This window comes from Xenopus tropicalis, chromosome 8 (genome assembly GCF_000004195.4).
Source record: "Xenopus tropicalis strain Nigerian chromosome 8, UCB_Xtro_10.0, whole genome shotgun sequence".
In the NCBI taxonomy this organism is placed as follows: Eukaryota; Metazoa; Chordata; class Amphibia; order Anura; family Pipidae; genus Xenopus; species Xenopus tropicalis.
This window is the reverse complement of record NC_030684.2, coordinates 123,231,969-123,253,672: the sequence shown is the minus strand read 5'-3', so window position 1 is coordinate 123,253,672 and position 21,704 is coordinate 123,231,969. Positions and strand designations below refer to the sequence as shown.

Below are 21,704 nucleotides of genomic sequence, written 5' to 3'. Positions count from 1 at the left end.
ATTTATAGAGCCCAGTGCTATTAGTCTAGCTGTGGGGGACTGGTGTGCTGCTCCTAGTAGTTCACCCCCAGCACCAACCAGATATCACTTTTTTTTTTAATATTTTTTTTTTATTTAACTTACTGTTCTTAAATGTGTCCAGTGCTGTTTGCTGTTATTCATAGTAGTGCACCAAACACGTTACACATAGTAGTGACATTGCATTGCAATAAAATCACCTGAGCGATGTTTTTCCACCAGCAATAATATATTCCGTATGTAGTGTGATTTCTGCCCTTTACAGCACAAAACGCAATGCTGTGTCAACAACGTATTTTTCAGAGAAGTTTTTGCCCTTGATCCCCCTCCTGCATGCCACTGTCCAGGTCGTGGCACCCTTTAAACAACTTTAAAATCAGTTTTCTGGCCAGAAATGGCTTTTCTAGGTTTTAAAGTTCGCCTTCCCATTGAAGTCTATGGGGTTCGCAAAGTTCGCAAAAGTTCGCACTTTTTGCAGGAAGTTCGCGAACGGGTTCGCGAACTTTTTTTGTGAGGTTCGCTACATCTCTAGTCTGTATGTGAGTTTATAGATAGGTCAGTATGGGTCTGTATGTGAGTGGATAGATAGGTCAGTATGGGTCTGTATGTGAGTGGATAGATAGGTCAGTGTGGGTCTGTATGTGAGTGGATAGATAGGTCAGTATGGGTCTGTATGTGAGTGGATAGATAGGTCAGTGTGGGTCTGTATGTGAGTGGATAGATAGGTCAGTGTGGGTCTGTATGTTAGTGGATAGATAGGTCAGTGTGGGTCTGTATGTGAGTGGATAGATAGGTCAGTGTGGGTCTGTATGTGAGTGGATAGATAGGTCAGTGTGGGTCTGTATGTGAGTGGATAGATAGGTCAGTGTGGGTCTGTATGTGAGTGGATAGATAGGTCAGTGTGGGTCTGTATGTGAGTGGATAGATAGGTCAGTATGGGTCTGTATGTGAGTGGATAGATAGGTCAGTATGGGTCTGTATGTGAGTGGATAGATAGGTCAGTGTGGGTCTGTATGTGAGTGGATAGATAGGTCAGTGTGGGTCTGTATGTGAGTGGATAGATAGGTCAGTATGGGTCTGTATGTGAGTGGATAGATAGGTCAGTATGGGTCTGTATGTGAGTGGATAGATAGGTCAGTATGGGTCTGTATGTGAGTGGATAGATAGGTCAGTATGGGTCTGTATGTGAGTGGATAGATAGGTCAGTATGGGTCTGTATGTGAGTGTATAGATAGGTCAGTATGGGTCTGTATGTGAGTGGATAGATAGGTCAGTGTGGGTCTGTATGTGAGTGGATAGATAGGTCAGTGTGGGTCTGTATGTGAGTGGATAGATAGGTCAGTAGAGGTTGTGGGTGCTGGGTTTACTTGGAAGGGTTGCACTTGATGGTCTTTTTTCAACCCTATGTAACTTTGTAACTATGGTGAAATTACATGTAAGGACAGGGCCTATCATGAGAGTTTAACGTGGTGCTAGTCTCTTTACATTTACAGCAACAATCCCTGATGACTTTAGTTGTGCAGACATATAAAGGGGTAATATATAAAAGTAATTTATTAAAGATCAGAGAAAATGTGCAAAAGGCAGGAGAATAAGGCAACAAGAACTCCCAGAAATAATAATGGCACAACAGGATCTAAGGCTAATGCCACACGTAGCATATTCTCTGCAAGCCATAAAACGCTTGCCAAGAAATGCCCCCACTCGTGAAAATCCTCCTACCTGTGCCTGCACCCGAAAGCACTGAAAACACTCGGGCTTGCCGCTATAAGAGAGCATTTGGAGTAATATTGTGCAGTATTTAAAATTCAATTGTACACCCAAGCTGTCTGAAATGAGAGTAAAAGTGTGCATTTTGTTCTCCACTTGTATTGTTACAGTAGGCAATAGGTTTTTGGACAGATCCCAAAATGCACACTCCAACATATAAGTAATGTGGGTACTTACAGACCCGTCAAAGTTAACAGCATTCACAATTCCCAAAATTTGCTTCCTCCTTCAAAGCCATTCATTAAAATATATGAAAAGTGGAGGTGCGCCCAAATAGTGTAAAATCATTTTGTTTCAAGTTATAAAAAAAATACAGTATATTGCACTTACACGATTTCCATTTTCCAAGGCACTCAATAAAAGCATTCAGGATTCCCTGAGGGTACAGATGTATCTAAAAGCCAGCGTTCCTCTCTTCCTCCAGTCCCTGCCCTGGTCCTTGATGATAATGTCACACTAATACTGATACTAATACTAATACCCCCATAGAGCACTTTTTATTCCCATTTATAAAAAACTTTGTGGGATTGTTACATATTTATGTCTGGATCACTGTGCAATGAATGCTCAATTAAATAATTCTAAATGTAACTATTTCCCATTATGATTATTTATTATCCTTAGTGTGCCTCTTATTTACTCTAATTTAAATAATGTCGTAGATCAAATATTAGTCTTTTTTTTTTTCAGCTGAGTTACGGCGCCATGGACCCTGTGTTTAATGACCGCACCCTGTTCCCATCTGTTTATCGAACTGTTCCTAATGAATATTTAAAGTTTGAAGTCATTGTGCAACTGCTGATCCACTTTAAATGGAAGTGGGTCGGGATCATATCATCAGATGATATCAGCAACCATAAAGCTAGTTTGGAACTGATTAAAGAGATGAAGAATTGGGGAATTTGTGTTGAATATCATATTGTGATTCCAGTTTTTTTAAATAATATTATTATAAATAAAAACATTAAATTAATTGAACAATCAACTTCCACAGTTGTTATCTTATACGTCACCCTACTTCTAATAACACATATTGCTTTATTGCGGGACAGAAGTAAATCAATTGTGATGGGAAAAGTCTTTGTAGTTTCAGTTGCCCTTAATGCTATTGATGATTCTATTTATTTGCAATCCCTTCTAACACTGAATGGCTCATTGCTTATATCGGTTCACAATGGGGAGATCCCTGGTTTTGATAACTATTTGTCTCATAAAGACTGGGGAAGGATGCCAGACAAAAATTTTGTAGAGAATTTCAAGATGTTTCTTAAAGAAAAATTCTGGGAAAATTCTAATTATAATTATAAAACATATTTTATTTACAACACGGTTCATATACTGGCACAAGCTTTACATCAGATGCATTTAGACAGAGCGCTGTTTAATCATGGATCAAAGGACTTAACAGAGGAATCAAAATACAAGGTAAATCCTTTCAGTGCGAGATGAATATGGTTTTTTGATTTGGTAGTCACCATTAAAATGTTATAAAAATCAAAGAATACTGACAATCAGCATAATTGTTACTGTATATTTAATATCATTTTGGGAACTTGACAAAGTCATATTTGTCTAATGACACATTGATATGCTACTGACTTTAGCTATATGTCCACGAGGGGCTAATGAACTCAACTGTTACATTCATGTTTTTTTTCTAATGTTCCTATTTTTTTTTTTTATTTCAATATATTTTTTATTTCAATATAAGCATAAAACATACAGGCTACTATACAGATATCGTAGTGTGTACAAAAAGAGCGAGGTCGTAATGTAATGGAGCTTTATGATAAGATAAAGATTGCGAAAGTCAATTAGTAAGTAGTCTGAAGGCATACCATAGGGGGCCAAAGGGGTTCCCTTGTGGGGCCACTCTAGGTCCCTTTCTTTGTATTTTTGTATAAAGCAGGATAACTATAACTATGTACAATGGACAGGTTATATTGCTTTGGGATTTGTTGAGGGGGTGCTGGCCAATCTGAAGTTTTATTGCTTTTCTGTGGTCAATGTCCATGGTGGGTTTTGTTTTATATTTAGGGTTACAATGAGAGGAGGGAGGTAGGGAAGGCTGCTCCATGTCTGTAAACAAGCCATGGCTCCCAAATTTTAATGAATTGTTTGTGCAAATCAGATAGGATACTAGACATTTTCTCCATAGCCATGATTCCATCAACTTTATTTTTGAGAGCTTCGAAGGGAATTTGTTTTGTTTTCCAAGCTTTTGCAGTTTTATGTTTAGCTACCGTCATGATAACTGTAAAAAGTTACAATTGTTTCACTGTAAGATAACAAGATAGTGGTTGGATGTTTAGGGAATGAGATCCCAAAAATGGAGTGAACCATGGTAAATACTCTTATCCAGAATCTCTGAGCTTTAGGGCAAGACCACCATATATGGAACATCGAACCAGATTGATCGCATCCCCGGAAATATCTTGGGTCGGCTGTGGGCAAAAATTTTGCTGTCCGAGCTGGAACAAGATACCACCTAAGGAGCACTTTATAATTCGCCTCCAGAAGGGAGACATTGCGTGAAAAGCCTTTAACCGTTAGCCATATAGATTCCCATTCCTCCTGTATCTGTTTGCCATGCAGTAACGTATGAAAGGTTTTTAGCTACTTTGTCTGGAAAAAAGGCACTATACAATAGGGAGACCGATTTCCTATGTTTGGGGTTCAAGCACCAGTTCTCAAAAAAGGTCTCTGATTTGTCTAGTTGGCTATGTAAACTCCATTGAGAATAGGCGAAGTGTAAGACCTGTCTCGTACGAAACCATTCGGATAGGGGAACCTTATAGGTATCTAAAAAAGTTTGCAGTAGGAAGGGACCAGATCTGGTTAACAGGTGCCCGATTGCCCATTTTTTGTTGAGTGTCCACCATGTGAATAGATTGGGGTTAAGACCTGGGGAAAACTTGGGGTTACCCAAAAATGGGGCAGCTGGGGTATGAGCCGAACTAAGAGATAAAGATTTAGCTGTAGAGTCTCAGATTTTCAGTGTTAATCATAAGCAAGGGCTGCATGAAGGAGGCCTAGATGCTTTCGAGCTCCATATCAGGCACGCTGGGGAAATCTATTTGGGCATGCAGTGGGGGATCTGGGCCCATTGTGCTGCTTTGTAGTAATGAAGTAAATTTGTTAGGCCTAGTCCTCCCTTTGCTCGGGGGCAGTAGAGTGTACTCTTGTTGACTCTTGGAGGCTTCTTGTTACATATGAACTTTATGACTTGGGATTCATATTTCTACAAGTCTGCTTTCGGGATGGGGATAGGAAAAGTGCGAAATAGATAAGGCAGCTTTGGCAGTAGTGTCATTTTGAGTTTATGCGACCTATCCAAGAGATATTGTGTGTACTTACTCCACCCCTCCAAGGATTTGAACATTGCCGGATAGTTGAATTTATATAAAGAGTTGTATGATTTGGTTAACTTTACCCCTGGTATAGAGATATAGTGGGGCTGCCAGTGGAAATCAAAATTAAGTTTTAGAAGTTTCACAGCGTGTTCTGGTAAATTAATATTGAGAGCCTCAGTTTTGTTATGGTTAATGTATAAGCCTGAGATAGTTCCAAAAGCCTGTAGAATGTTATATAAGTTTGGGAGTGAAGTTAGAGGTCTGGAGACTATAAAGGTCAGGTCGTCTGCTAAGAGGTTAACTTTGTGGTGGGTTTCTCCCGCTTTAAGGCCTGTGATATTTGGATTGGCTCTAAGTGCTACTGCTAGGGCCTCGATAGCTAAGTCGAACAATATTGGTGAAAGGGGGCATCCCTGTCTGGTCCCACGGCTTATAGGGAAGGTGGAAAAGGAGAAGCCTAATATGTTCACTAGAGCTGTGGGAGCTCTGTATAATGCTTTAATCCATGAGATCAAGTTAATCCCAAAGCCCCATTTGTTTAGCATATAATATAGGTAGTCCCATGATAGGGAATCAAAGGCTTTCCTAATGTCCAGTTTAAGGAGCATGGATGGTATGTGAGATTGATTGGCATAGTAGGCTAGCAAGGTGAGACGTCTAATTGCATCAGATGCTTGTCTCCTGGGTATAAACCCCACTAATGTTCCTATTTATAAAGAAAATTGACATTTCTTTCAATGTATATTTTGAGAAAACATGTAAGTCGCCGGCAGGATGGCAGACGCGGCGGGGCGATTTCAGGAAATCGCCGAAAAAGATTCGCGAGTCTTTTTCGGCGATTTGCGCGAAATCGCGCCGCCGCGTCTGCCATCCCGCCGGCGACTTACATGTTCGCCGGTGGGATGGCAGGGGTAGGCAACTCGGGGAGATTAGTCGCCCGCGAACAGGGAGTTTTGTCGCGGGCGACTAATCTGGCCCGTGTGCCAGAGCCCTTAGAAGCTTTCCTTTTATGTACTTTGCCAAAAGCCCTCGTGTTTCTGCTATTCAATCAATAACACAAAAAAAACTTTCAAAAGATTGGCGAAACAGCAAAAGATTTTTTTTTGTCACCCATTTCGGGAAAAAATCCACCAATGGCAAAACAGGAATGGGAATGACTGATATGACAGTGCTGCAGGACTGTTGGGCTACTGCAGGGTGCGTTAAGTGGGAATGTCTTAAAACTACTGCTTTGGATATGTACTGTATATATTAATATATAAAAAGTTCACAGTTGTTCTTTCTGTAGCTGAACCATTACCTGAAAAAGGTTCATCTGAAATCATTCTCTGATGAAATATTCTTTAATGAACAAGGATCTGTTAGTGGGAAATTTGATATTTTCAACTTTATTGAATCAAAACAACTATTGACAAAAGTTCCTGTTGGCAGTTTTGTGCCATTTGCCGCTCTAAAGCTGTTCATCAATGAAAGCGCCATTGTATGGAATCCATATTTCAATAAGGTAAACTTTTCCATGCTATACCTCTCCTACTGCTATAGAAACAGTTCCAACTCACCCGTGAGCACAAAAAGTAAGTTTTAACAAAGATACTATCATTTATTGGTGCTTTATTCATACCCTTCACAATAGAAGTTTTCAACAGAAAGCCTTTTCTCTCACACAGACAGAGCAATGATTGGGATAACTTGAATGTGCCTACGCACTGATGCATTAATGGGCCATTACGGATTCCTTTTTGTAAAGCATCTAACTCATTACATTTATGCATGAACAGATTTTATATAAGAAGAGAAAGAAGGGTTAATCCAATATGGTGGCCAAAAAGATACATCAATCTCAAATTTAGAGCTTAGGGAACATTTAATGCAAATGCAGTAGCACCCAATACACTACTGGGTCCATTTATCAAAGTCTGAATTTCAGACATTAAAAAGCATGATAGGAAAAATTCAGATTAAATCTGATAATTTCTAATGTTCGCTAATAGTGTGAAAATTTCTGATTGTGTTCGTGCGAAAATATCTTTCTGACTTTGAACCTTTAGTGCATGTTTTTGCAAGTCTCCCATAGGGCTCAATGGCACTCTGCAGCTCCAACCCGGCCCAAGGAAAGTCTCCCATAGGACTCAATGGCACTCTGCAGCTCCAACCCGGCCCAAGGAAAGTCTCCCATAGGACTCAATGGCACTCTGCAGCTCCAACCCGGCCCAAGGAAAGTCTCCCATAGGGCTCAATGGCACTCTGCAGCTCCAACCCGGCCCAAGGAAAGTCTCCCATAGGGCTCAATGGCACTCTGCAGCTCCAACCTGGCCCAAGGAAAGTCTCCCATAGGGCTCAATGGCACTCTGCAGCTCCAACCCGGCCCAAGGAAAGTCTCCCATAGGGCTCAATGGCACCCTGCAGCTCCAACCCGGCCCAAGGAAAGTCTCCCATAGGGCTCAATGGCACTCTGCAGCTCCAACCCGGCCCAAGGAAAGTCTCTCATAGGGCTCAATGGCACGCTGCAGCTCCAACCTGGCCCAAGGAAAGTCTCCCATAGGGCTCAATGGCACTCAGCAGCTCCAACCCGGCCCAAGGAAAACATCCCGTAGGGCTCAATGGCACTCTGCAGCTCCAACCCGGCCCAAGGAAAGTCTCCCATAGGGCTCAATGGCACTCTGCAGCTCCAACCTGGCCCAAGGAAAGTCTCCCATAGGGCTCAATGGCACTCTGCAGCTCCAACCCGGCCCAAGGAAAGTCTCCCATAGGGCTCAATGGCACTCTGCAGCTCCAACCCGGCCCAAGGAAAGTCTCTCATAGGGCTCAATGGCACGCTGCAGCTCCAACCCGGCCCAAGGAAAGTCTCCCATAGGGCTCAATGGCACTCAGCAGCTCCAACCCGGCCCAAGGAAAACATCCCGTAGGGCTCAATGGCACTCTGCAGCTCCAACCCGGCCCAAGGAAAGTCTCTCATAGGGCTCAATGGCACTCTGCAGCTCCAACCCGGCCCAAGGAAAGTCTCCCATAGGGCTCAATGGCACTCTGCAGCTCCAACCTGGCCCAAGGAAAGTCTCTCATAGGGCTCAATGGCACTCTGCAGCTCCAACCCGGCCCAAGGAAAGGCTCCCATAGGGCTCAATGGCACTCTGCAGCTCCAACCTGGCCCAAGGAAAGTCTCCCATAGGGCTCAATGGCACTCTGCAGCTCCAACCCGGCCCAAGGAAAGTCTCCCATAGGGCTCAATGGCACTCTGCAGCTCCAACCCGGCCCAAGGAAAGTCTCCCATAGGAATCAATGGCACTCTGCAGCTCCAACCCGGCCCAAGGAAAGTCTCCCATAGGGCTCAATGGCACTCTGCAGCTCCAACCCGGCCCAAGGAAAGTCTCCCATAGGACTCAATGGCACTCTGCAGCTCCAACCCGGCCCAAGGAAAGTCTCCCATAGGAATCAATGGCACTCTGCAACTCCAACCTGGCCCAAGGAAAATCACCATACCAAAGCTTGAATGAATAACAAAACCACAATAATTTCTGAAGTTCTAAAATGTCACTAAAATGCTTTAATTGTTCATACGAAAATATCGCAATTGTTTTCCGAAAGTCATGATATTTTCTTGGCGAAAAGCTGGTTATGCCACAAAAACCTTTCTGGCTTTGATGCCTTCCATTGGACTCAATGGCACTCGGCAGATCAAACCTGGTGAAAAGATAGTCCTGATGGAAGTGCAACCAACGCATTAACAAATACGAATGTTCGCATTCTTTGTGCAAAGCATGATTTTTTCATGGAAATGTAACAAAAAACTTGTGGAATTTTAACTAACTTTTCACATACATTCCAAAATGTTCTCTAAGTTAGAAAAAAAGTTCGAAAAAATATGAAATTATCTCAAAATTGTTTAGTAAATGGGCCCCTTAGTGATGACCGGCTATTTAAATAGAAAAAGGTCAGTGGGATAATTTTGATTTTCTTTCATTTGAATCAATAAATGTCATTCTTTGTTTTGTACAATAGTTATATACGTTAAAGCAAACCTAACTTTAGTAAAGTATCTTGTACAACATGTTACCTAAACTCATGCTCATCTTCACTTAAAACTAATTATGATTTTGTATGCTATATTGGGAGATCGTTTTTGAAGAATTCATCTTTTCTTACTTAAGAGTCTATTTCTGAGGTCCAATTACAGAACCATACATTTATATTTCATTATGTTTCTGTAGACTCCGGTCTCTCTGTGTAATGACATTTGTCCTACTGGCTACCGAAAAGCTCTTGAGAAGGGAAAATTCCCTTGTTGCTATGACTGCATTCGTTGTTCTGAGGGGGAGATAGCCAGCTCTCCGGGTAAGTCTTTGCACTTCTTCAAAGAGATAAAGATTCTTTAAAAAGATCCACAAAACAGCAAAAAATTTGCAAAATGGTGAAAATGTTTTGCATCAAAAAAAAATTGTGCTTGCCTCAAAAAAAAATTCTTGGGCATGGTATTTTTTTGATGCACGCGTCAAAAAATGACATGTGGCACTTTGTTTGATGCATCATATTTTTGACGCTCATGACAATTTTTTTTTTGACGCAGGCGATGATTTCTTGTTGCACGGCGAATTTTTCTGCCCATTTTTGTTGCCTGTTTCTCGAAACAATCTGCCAATGGTGAAATGTGGAAATTCGCCACGAATCCATGCCTGGCGAAAAATTTCACCCATCACTATGCATGAAGCTTGCTAACTGTAGAACTATGATTGGTATCAAGAAGACAAAACTGCATAACAGAGTTGAGATTTACATCCCAGATTTAAAATTGTTTCATTTTTAACTATTTAAAGATGCAGAACATTGTCTCCAATGCCCAGAAGATCACTGGTCCAATCCAAGTAGGGATTTTTGCCTCAGAAAAGCTGTGGACTTCCTCTCCTATGGGAACTGCTTGGGAATGGTATTAGCAACTGCCGCCCTTCTCTTCTCTGTATGCACCGGTGCAGTCCTGTGGCTCTTTATAAAGAACAGGAGCAGCCAAATTGTGAAAGCCAATAATCGGAACCTCAGCTACATCCTTCTTGTTTCTCTCTTCTTGTCCTTCTGCTGCTGTTTCTTGTTTATTGGGCGCCCTGTGCCCATAACCTGCATCCTGAGACAAACTGCATTTTTGTTCTTATATACTGTCGCCATTTCTTCTCTACTTGGAAAAACACTGACTGTTATTATTGCATTTCATGCCACAAAACCTGGGACCAGGTTAAGGAAATTTGTGGGATCTAGGGTTTCTATTTCTCTTGTACTACTTTGTTCATTAGGCAAACTTGCCATTTGCAGCACTTGGCTGATATGGGCTACACCATTTGTGGCACTCGGTACCAAGACAACACAACAGACAATGACTCTCTGGTGCAATGAAGGTTCTATTGCTGCTTTCTGTGTGGCAGTTTCTTACACAGCTGTGTTAGCTCTTCTTAGTTTTATTGTTGCCTTTATGGCAAGAAAATTACCAGACAGATATAATGAGGCGCAGCACATCACCTTCAGCATGCTGGTGTTCTTTAGTGTCTGGGTCTCCTTCATCCCAACATACCTGAGCACCAAAGGCAAATACATGGTGGCTGTGGAGACATTCGCTATACTTGCCTCTACTGCTGGATTATTGTCCTGTGTATTTGTCCCTAAGTGCTATAGTATATTCTTTAAAGTTAATCTAAACACTGAAAAGAGATAGCTTCAAATTATTCAACAAACCCATCATGTATACAGTATATAAAATATCAGAAAGATACAACCTGTAGTTCACAAAAGATGTAAAGTGTTAATATATTAAAATCCCATCTTGCAATTAAGAACTGTTTTGATGTAAGAAGTCACAAACTGTTTTCTCTTTGCAGATATACCTTTTAGATACCGCAACCTCAACTTCGGATACCTTTTAGATACCTAATTTTTATTGATTGACTCAATAGGTCTCATTTGTAAATGGAAACACAGCACAGAAAAAGGTACAGTCAGCCTATGTGTGCACTTTGTATGCTGCGTTTCAGCAGTCGCTAATAGCTGTAGGCCTCTGTGTTCCATTTTAAAACGCAGAGACCTACACACTGGTTGTGGCTTGCATTAGGCCACACTTAATTGTAAAGCGATGGGCGGGGGAGGCATATAGATGTTCTGCCCTCCTGCCCCTACCTTGCATGTTATTTTGACATTTGGTGTTAGGTAAAAGTGGCAGGATATACAATCAGGTTTAATTCCCACAGAGAGCTAGTGCTATATTAAGTCACTTTAGTGCAATATATAATTCATTGCAATAACTAATTAGTGATGAGTGAAATTTTTTGGCAGGTATGGATTCACTGTGAAATCCTGCGTTTTGCCATTGGCAACTTTTCCCCCCGAGGAAAAAGTCGAAGTTGTGTCAAAAAAAGTTGTGGTCACGTTAAAAAAAGTCACAGCGTATAAGTTGTGTTTGCTTAAAAAAAAGAAGTGGTTGCAGCAAATAAGTTGCAATCACATCAACATTTCCAAAAAACAACATTAAAAATATAAGTGGTCACATATAAAAATTCCACATTTCTCCACTGGCAAATTTTCCCACTAAACTGGTGCAAAAATAACAACAAAAATGTGCAGATGGAGGGAAAAGTCATGGTGGCATCAAAAAAGTCATGTTGGCATCAAAAAAATTGCAGTTGCGTCAAAAAAGTTGTGGTCAAGTCAAAAATAGTTGTGAGCCTCATTCTGCTAAAGTTTTGCGACAATTTTGGCTATAACTATATCTAATTCAATTATTCACCAAAGAACTTGATATTGCGCTAACCTAATTTGATAATATAGCACAAGCACTGTGAGAATAGACGTATAAGTAACTTTCCTGACCTAATACCTTATACCTAAAAATGTAGGAACTGAGATCTTATAAATAGTGATGGGCGAAATGTTTCGCCAGGCATGGATTCGTGGCGAATTTCCGCGTTTCGCCATTGGCGGATTGTTTTGCAAAACGGATGAAAAAATTTGCAGCGGAAAAATTCACCGCACGTCCAAAAATTGTCGCCGGTGTAAAAAAAAACCAGTCGCGGGCGTCAAAAGAATAGCCGCGCGACAAAATAATAGCCAAGGGCGACAAAAGAATAGCTGTGCAACGAAATTTTAGCCGCGGGTGACGAAATAAGAGGGATTAGAGGGGATTATAGGCAGTTGGGGGATGTTCTTTTTTCCCATAAAAACAATCAACGCACCAGAGGCCCCCCCTTTAGATTAGAGGAACGGAGCTTCCATTTGAAGCAGCGTAGGGGGTTCCTCACGGTGAGGGCAGTGAGGTTGGGGAATGCCCTTCCTAGTGATGGGGTAATGGCAGATTCTGTTAATGCCTATAAGAGGGGCCTGGATGAGTTCTTGATCAATCAGAATATCCAAGGCTATTGTGATACTAATATCTACAGTTAGTATTAGTGGTTGTATTTATAGTTTATGTATGTGAGTGTATAGATTGGTAGGTGTGGGTTAGGTGTGCTGGGTTTACTTGGATGGGTTGAACTTGATGGACACTGGTCTTTTTTCAACCCTATGTAACTATGTAACTATGTAACTATGTAACTATGTAATAATAGCCTCGGGCGACAAAATAATAGCCGGAAGCCACAAAATAATAGCCGCAGGCGACAAAATAATAGCCGCGGGTGACAATTTTTTTTGTTGCACAACATTTTTGCCGTTTCGCGGAGCAGATTCGCTCATCACTACTTATAAATAGTGAAAGAATTGATAATTATGAAATATCTTAATATTCAAATTTTTTACCATCTTATTTCCCACGTGCTCTTGTTAAATGTTCTTTTTTTAAATATGAATGTGGCCATCTGAACAGATTAATGCACAAACTGCATAGATGCACCTAAGTACGTAACATTGTAAAGTCCACTAAAATGAAAAGTGTTCATACAAATTTTCAAAATGATAGTTGGGAAAAGGTCTAAAAAAGTAAGCTGACTTCAGAAAACCATATAGTTTTGAAATCCATTCCAAAATAGACAGTCACCATATTTCCCCCCTTACAATGCAGTATTTTTGCCAGCAATCCAGAGTTCATGTGCCAGCACACAGGGTGCTGCGAGTAGTGATGAGTGAATTTTTCCATCAGGCATTGATTTGCAGTGAATTTCCACACTTCTCTCTTGGCGAATTTTCTTGCGAAACTTCAGCAAAATTCCGCCGTGAAAATTTGTGGTCATGTCAAAATAGGTGTGGTTGTGTCAAAAAAGGGCGCAGTTGCATCAACGCCCGCGTTTTGCAAATTTTTCACCGGTTCATATAGTTTTTCATAGTTTCGCAAATGTTTTATAAAAAATTTGTAATATTACTTATTCCTGGTGGTCTAGTGGGGCGGTCGGGGGACCTGCCTTCCTCCCTGGCATTCCTTAACCAACCAGTTTTACTTCTCTAACAAAACTAGCCATAACTTCTAGGGATAAGCAAAATTCTTCGCCAGGTTACGCACAAAAAACCCCATAGACTGCAATGGCTGTAAACAACGTCATGTGGTTAAAAAATGCTGCTTCAATAGTATCTAGCCAGCTGTAGCTGCTGATATTTAATATTCAATTTTTTCATTTTCTTGTACTTAAGATATCTCAAATTTTTACAGGTAAAAACTCAAATGATGTCTCACTGATTCAAATACATACTGTATGAACAACTAATTTTTGCTGGACTACAAATACCAGAATACCTTTGCTTTGATTTCAAGCTTTTTTGGGCAGGGCCCTCTTTACCACTTGTACCAGTTATTGGTTGTTTTCTTGTATCTAATCTATATTGTCAGTGTATACACTTATTTTGTTTATTGTACAGTGCTGTAGAATATGTTGGTCCTTTATAAATACACATAAATAATAATTTTGATAACTCTAAAATATGCAGAGAGCTGTATTAATGGTTGCATTATTAAAGCAAACTTCCCCAACATTTCAGGGTCAGCAAAGTACAAAACAATCCTCCAATTGGAACCCATACTGAGCTGTGTAAATCTGGCTCCATATTATACCATATAATAATGTCCTCAACTCTTCTTTGTTTGTCTCTTCTAATCTCCTGAAATTCAGCATAATGTGCCTAGGTAGGGGGCCACACTCTTATCCTCATGATGTGCATACGAGGATGGATTTTTTTTCTTGATAGATACCAGATAAATAGATAGATACCATTATATGGACAAATCATTCCCCAAGCTTAACACATATAATAATGAACCCCTAAATAAAATACCAATAAATATGTGGACTCTAAAGGGTATATTTAACATGCTGTGTAAAAAGTGGAGTGAAACATTACTAATTGCTGATTAGTTGCCCTGGGCAACATCACCGATTATGCTTCACTCCACTTTTTACACAGCATGGTACATATACCCCCCAATGAATCTTTATCAAGCAATATTAAGCATATAACATATTATACAAACTGTCTAGAAAAGTATTTCCAAAACAGCCCTTCTACTGATACTTCAATTCAGACCTGGTGGTGTGCTCATAAAGATACCATTAGAGGGGTCATCATACAAAAAGCTTCCTAATATACAAGGAAAAACAAACTAACTAGATTCAATTTAAAACAAACTCTTACTTGGAAAGGCAAAACAAAATTAAAATGACAATTTTCAGAAATAAAACGCACAAAGACAGGCACAAAGACAGAAGAAGGATGTGGCTCACTCACTATTAGGTACCCCGGGCCGGTGCAGGTTTCTGCAAGCAGGAGCACTAACCTGGAGGTATAAGGTAAGTGATTTCAATCACTGGGGGGTGCCTAACAGTATGGCACCCCCCATTGATTATACCTTGGTGCCATGGTAAAACTCTTTCTTATCCCCTACATATATCAGAAGCAGTTGCAGAATTGTACTCCAAATGTTGTAACCTAAAGAATGATAGCATGATATTACAACCAACTTTGAAAGGTATAGATGACTATTTGAAAGGGATCTTTAAAAACTTCAAAAATAAAATATCTAGCTGTACCTATTTTTTTTAAAAAGAATTATAACTGGTTATTAAGTCTACTTAACTACATAAAGTTCCAGGACCAGATGGTCTTTTGATATTTGAATATTGAACCTCCGGCCAACACTTTTAGAGGGTATAAAAACATTAAATAAGTCAAAAGGCTGCTCCTTCAGTTTGCGAAATGCAAATAGTAGTGATGAGCGAATTTGTCCGGTTTTGTTTCACCGAAAAATTCTAAAAAATTTGGCAAAATTTGACGGAAGTTTGACAAAACAATTTGCCAATGGCAAAAACATTCACTCACTAGCAAATAGCAAAAGTTTATGGTTAACAATTATGTCTTTTCAACATATCTTTACTAACATGTTGACTTAGTCATTATTTCACCAGGTTAGATAATTTTGTCGCTTATAAAGACTTCTCCAAAGCTTTATATCAACCATTAAGGTTTTCCTGGGCATTATACCCAGTGCTATTACATCACTTTCAGTCCCTTAATTGTCTGGCAGTCATGTTTCCCCCTCTTCTCTATGGCTGCTGTCAGGGTCGGACTGGGCCGCCGGGACACCGGGAAAAATCCCGGTGGGCCCCGGCCCTAGTGGGCCCCAGCGGCCCAGTCCGACCCTTGCCGGCGCTCCCCCCTACTGACTGTTCCTCCCCGACGCGTTCAATTTATACGTGCTTAAGGAGGACGTCAGGCGGGGGCCCTGCAGGGGGAGTTAGGGGAGCCCCGGGGGGGGGGGGTTAGGGGACGCGGCTGGGGCACTTGCAGGACCCCTGGGGCGGGAGCCCCGGTGGGCCCCGCACCCCCCAGTCCGACCCTGGCTGCTGTACTATTACTCTACTCAAATGTAGGATACATACCCAGCCTTTTCTAGAGTGACAACTTCTTACCTGTTACCCCAGTTCTACCTTACAACCCTTGATACCCCTCTCCAAGGGTTAGAACAAGTATTAAGGGCCTAGAATAGTGACATAAAATTTGACTACAAAAGTAACTACAAAAGACGGACTGTAAAATCGTAAGTTGCAATGTCACCAGTTTAAACAAACAGATTAAAACATGACAAGGGGGAAATGTAAAACACTGGGAGCTGAGATAAATATTCTCCAAGAAATTCATTTTAAAGAAACTTCCACGCTGAAAATTTGCGGCTGTGTCAGGTGCGGCCAAGTTAGGAAGGTTGCTGCAAAATAGGCAAGTATAGCACCCACGTTTCGCAAATTTTTACATAGTTTCGCACATTTTCCCGCGAAGCGAAACGGGACAGATTCGCTCATCACTATTCTAAATTAAATCAAACTAATTTTGTGCCTTTACTATACACCTTATTAAAACTGCTTCCCAGCTTAGTACTTGGAGAAGCCTAGGCTTATTATGGGAAGCAATCCAGGCAATCCAAAAATGACAACAATGCCAGACATTTTATACAACTTACAAACCCTTCCCATAAAAATACCTAAAACCTTTTTCACTAACATGAGAGCATTCATTTCAAGGTTCATATGAGTGGATAAATCCCCACAAATTAAATATAACATATTAATCCTTCATAAAGATGTGATCTAGCACTACCAGACACTTACCTGTATTAAGTCTCTCTACCTGGTCAGAACACTCCATTGGTACCTGAAAAATAAAGATAAAAGATGGGTGGAAATATAACAAGCTACAACTCTTATACCTCTAGGCAATCTACATTTGGAATGCCCTCCCTGATTTCCTCAGAAGAGAATCCTCCCTCAGTCTTTTTAAAACCAAACTAAAAGACTACCTTTTGGAGCACTCGCCCAGCACCTGATCTGGGAACTGGCACTTATACTGTAATGTCACCCACTGTGACCTACAGCACTTATTTTTGCCTATTTGTGTCTGTAAGTTACCCTCCCATATAGATTGTAAGCTCTACGGGGCAGGAACCTCCATTCTCTTGTGTCTTTGACTCTTAACTTATTGCAACTGTAACTGTACCTTGTATTTATTTGTATTTATTGTTATACTTTGTATTTATCTTTTATCTTATTAACCCCCTGTTTGTATTAATGTATTCTACTGTACAGCGCTGCGTACATAAGTAGCGCTTTATAAATAAAATTATACATACATACATATACATACATATACATACTGTGGACCCACACTGTTCCAAAAGAAGTAACTCTCCATCCAACAATCTCAGCATCACTAGAAATCACAATCTGTGCCTGTATGTTACCCAACCACTTAGTCTGTAAGCTCTACGGGGCAGGGACCTCCTTCCTACTGTGTCTCATACCACATGGTACTTACTCCCTGTGTATTTATATATATATATATATTTATTGTATTTATTATAACACTTGTCCTCCCTGTGTGTAATTCTGTATTTTGTAAGATTGTACAGCGCTGTGGCGCTTTATAAATAAAGTTATACATACATACATACTGTACATACAAATCTGGTCTAAGCATATGCTCTCATCAAACCTCATGACCACTTCACTCGAGCGTTGCTTTACTGGAGCTTATATAAGAATAGGGAAACTAGACATTCAGATTTTTATAAAAAAGGGTAAAAAAGTAAGACAGGCAACTATACATAAATGTGGGTCACCCACAGTAGAGATCTTATCAGTGAGACCTGATCTATGGTGTCAAAGCTATTTTTCAGTAAAATAAAATATATAACCCATTTTTATACTACAACACATCGGTAATCAGAACACCAGAAATAGGTAGGGAAAAAGAGCAAGGAAAACAGAAGGAGAAAATATGTTTTACCCTATTAAAATTATCTTAATATGCTGAGTTTACAAAATTAATTTATGATCATAATTATATATATACAGTATATTCCACATATATGTTGATCTTTATAATTATAATCAGTTGACGTTTGCTATTAGCAGTTGTCATGTATAGTGCATTTTAAATTCCAAAACAATTCAACATTTTTGGACTTTATTTAGTTCTTGTATAGCTCCAGATAATGTTTCTGTCAGGGCCTCAAGGCCTTAAAGGAGAACTAAAGCTTACAAAGAAGTAGGGTAGAAATGCTGCACATTAAGTTGTGGGGTTCTGTACCAGCCCAAGGCAACCAACGCTATTCTGCTGTTTCACGGTACATGCTCTGTGCTTCTGTCAGTTATCTGAGCTGTAATGTCTCTTCTTCCTGTGACTCTCTTCACTCTAATATCTCAACCATCTTCTGTCCTAATCTGGCTACCTCTGTCTACTATACACACTCACCCCTGCCCTTAATAAGCCTGCCCTTGTCAAGACAAAACATATTCCAACAGCTCCAACGTTGGCACAATGCTCATACCAAAGCTCTCCTGTCCTTCTAGGATGGGCAAAGCTTTATTTTCTGCTTGATGATTTGTGACAACCCCTAAGATTAGTTTCTCAACAGCTGTCCGGAGGCCACTGAGCATGTGCAGCGTCACTGACTTCTAAGACAAAATCTAAGACGATGAGCTCCTGTGACTACTTAAAAGGTCTGGATTAAGCTCAGTATATAAATTATGGCATTTTATGGCATATTCATTTTTAGGTTCTTCTTTAAGGCTACTAGTTGAGTCTTAGGAGGAAGCTTAACAATGTAGATCAGGGGAAATTCCAGCAGAAAGCAACGGTCAGGACAGTACCTGCACTACTGGATGTTTAATGATTGACTGATTTTATTTTATTTGGCTAGGTTGTCTGGCATATTTTTACCCTTTGTCTTATATGTTCATGCTTTATAACTTTGTTAATAAAATATGTGTTTTTAATCATTTATAATGCACGGTATGTTGAGTTCCATTTTTAGGGCACTAACTTACTGTATGTTTATGGGGCTATTTCTCCTGATTTCATTTTTATTTGTTGTTTTTATTTCTTTTTCCCTCGGAAACATGGAATATAAGGGTGAAGTTGTTATTTCATCCCTCAATAAAGTTAGTTTGACACATCTTATTATGTTCCATATTGGTATTTCAGGGAGTTCACTGGCAATATGTCAGGAAGAGGTGCAGGGCTGGGCAATTTGAGAACATCTGGATTTCTGAGTTACAAATCCACATTACCCCCAACTTCCTTCAGACTAAAGGGGTGATGATAAAGAGTTACAACAACAACAGCTCACAGATTGTCTATTACTGATGGAGCTCTAATGGTGCCTTATGTGAAACATGGTAGCACAGTTTGCAGTAAACTACCACCACTGCCAAAAAACATACATTGCACTTTTTACTGTATATGCCTACCATTGGAGTAATATGCATCTAAGTAACCATTATTTTGTAACATATTTTTTTTTTACAAACTTTTATGAACATGTTCTTTATTGTCTAAAAAATGCGTTTTCTTTTTCCACTTTGAAATAAATAGAAGTGCAGTTTTTTCAGTTATATCTATTTTCTACTAAATCATCCCTTTCCTAAAAAAGACTTTCAAGTAAAAACATTTAATAGCTGCTTTAACTATGAATAAACACACTGAGTATATATATAAAGAGCTTTTATGCTGTGCATGAGTTTCGCACTGCTTGTTGTAAGGGACCAGGAATGGAATCTCTCTGGGCTGCTCCTGCAATACAGCATATTAAACACAGGATGTTGTGCTCTCGCACTAACAATCTCACCTCCATTGTGGTTCTTATACTTCTGACACTGCCATTATGTCTAAAGGTTGCTTCTGCTTCTCAAGGAGAATCTTTCAAAGCTCAGCCCTGGGAGATAAAGAGAAAATGCCATGCATCTCACACACGTTATTCTCTTGATGGAGACATCATTATAGGGGGAATCTTCAACATGTTCCTGCTGAACACCATTTATTTCATTGCAGACAGCCGTCATACTTACCATTACCACACACTTCCAGACTTCCCAGGCTGCCTTCTGTAAGTGGGAAACACCATTCATTCAATACTATCATTGTTGATCTATAATAGAGGGTTGCATGATTACTCTGTACAAGTACATTAGAGGGTATTATAGGCAGATGGGGGATGTTCTTTTTCCCCATAAAAATGACCAGCGCAGCAGAGGTCACCCCTTTAGATTAGAGGAATGGAGCTTCCATTTGTAGCAGCGTAGGGGGTTCCTCACGGTGAGGGCAGTGAGGTTGGGGAATGCCCTTCCTAGTGATGCTGTAATGGCAGATTCTGTTAATGCCTATAAGAGGGGCCTGGATGAGTTCTTGAACAATCAGAATATCCAAGGCTATTGTGATACTAATATCTACAGTTAGTATTAGTGGTTGTATTTATAGTTTATGTATGTAAGTGTATAGATTGGTAAGTGTGGGTTAGGTGTGCTGGGTTTACTTGGATGGGTTGAACTTGATGGTCTTTTTTCAACCCTATGCAACTATGTAATATGGAAAATATTCACAAAACAGTAAATAAAATTACAATGCATAATATATATACCACCAGTTGGACAAAATGTAATACTGTATACAGAAAAAGCAGACACGTGCGGATTAAGAAAACCCCAACGTTTCAGAACATAGTCCTTTATCAAGGGGATTCACTATTTGTTTAGATAACCTCAGTTGCACAATAAATTTGAGCGACACATAATTGTTATTAATTACTAAAGATTAAGCCACACTTTCTAGTTCATTTAAGATCTCATTTAAAAAAAATAAAAACCCATTTCATGTTCTCCACTCATAAATAATCATATCACCAAAAACATATTCAAAATATCCTATCCTATCCTTGATTCCTACATGCTGTGTAACTAAGTAGATGTTTGTAGAAAAGAGTCTTTGTAGATTTAAAAAGATTGAATGTAATTATTTCATTGTCTGCTTACAGGGAACATACAACACACCTTTTTTTAAGTGTTAAAGCGTTTCTTATCTGGAACAATCTGTTTTTGGATTGACTGTTACTTTATAGATCAGTAATATTTTGTTTTGCTCCATACAGACCATCAATTGATTACATGCGGCATACACTGGCCTTTATCTATGCTATTGAGGAGATCAACTCTAATGAAAAGATTTTACCCAACATAAGCCTGGGCTACATAATGTATGATGCCTGTTCTAATGAGGTTGTTGCTCTAGACCGAATATTCAGGATTCTGTCAGAAATAAATGGAGCCATACCAAATTACAGTTGTCAGAAAAGACACAAGCCTGTAGCTGTTATTGGCCACTCATTGTCTTCTACAACCTACACAATTGCTCAGATAACTCAGCTCTATGGATACTCACAGGTATTATATTATAAAATTGCCACCAACAATCTCCATGTATCATATGCCACCCACTCATGTATATCTTATTCATCAAAGACAATAGTAATGCCAACTAACCAAAGGAGAGGAAAGTCACATTTCATGTTAGGACCGTGTAAGAACGGGTCATTTACAAAAGACATGGGGAAGAAGTTATGGGAGCAAGAGTGCTCACCTTAGTGCTCATTCAACAAGTGCTTCTTCTCTTAGTCGCCACTTTCTTTTGGGTCAGGGGGCACAGGCTAGCCCTGTCATTACCACAGGCACTACTGAAACATTCCTGGCCAGTTAATCATCTGTTCATGAAACCAGGCACATTAGGTCTTTGTTATAGGGATAAAATCAAACTCAAAAATATTTTTTTTTTCAGCTGAGTTACGGCGCC

General features: G+C 39.9%; 1 protein-coding gene across 1 annotated transcript; it reads left to right on the top strand.

Moving 5' to 3' along the window:
- Positions 1 to 2,493: 2,493 nt before the first annotated feature.
- Positions 2,494 to 10,833, top strand: LOC116406823 (vomeronasal type-2 receptor 26-like). The gene is made up of 4 exons (XM_031891748.1): positions 2,494 to 3,213; positions 6,430 to 6,645; positions 9,347 to 9,470; positions 9,950 to 10,833. The coding sequence occupies exons 1-4, from the start codon at positions 2,494 to 2,496 to the stop codon at positions 10,831 to 10,833; spliced, it is 1,944 nt and encodes a 647-aa protein (XP_031747608.1).
- The last annotated feature ends 10,871 nt before the right edge of the window (positions 10,834 to 21,704 follow it).

What these genes read in the sequence shown, in the direction of transcription:
- LOC116406823 (XM_031891748.1), top strand. Translation starts at nt 2,494, where the DNA reads ATGGACCCTGTGTTTAATGACCGCACCCTGTTCCCATCTGTTTATCGA. An exon ending in CAGAGGAATCAAAATACAAG is followed by an intron (nt 3,214 to 6,429) that starts GTAAATCCTTTC and finishes TTCTTTCTGTAG; the next exon opens with CTGAACCATTACCTGAAAAA. An exon ending in GGAATCCATATTTCAATAAG is followed by an intron (nt 6,646 to 9,346) that starts GTAAACTTTTCC and finishes ATGTTTCTGTAG; the next exon opens with ACTCCGGTCTCTCTGTGTAA.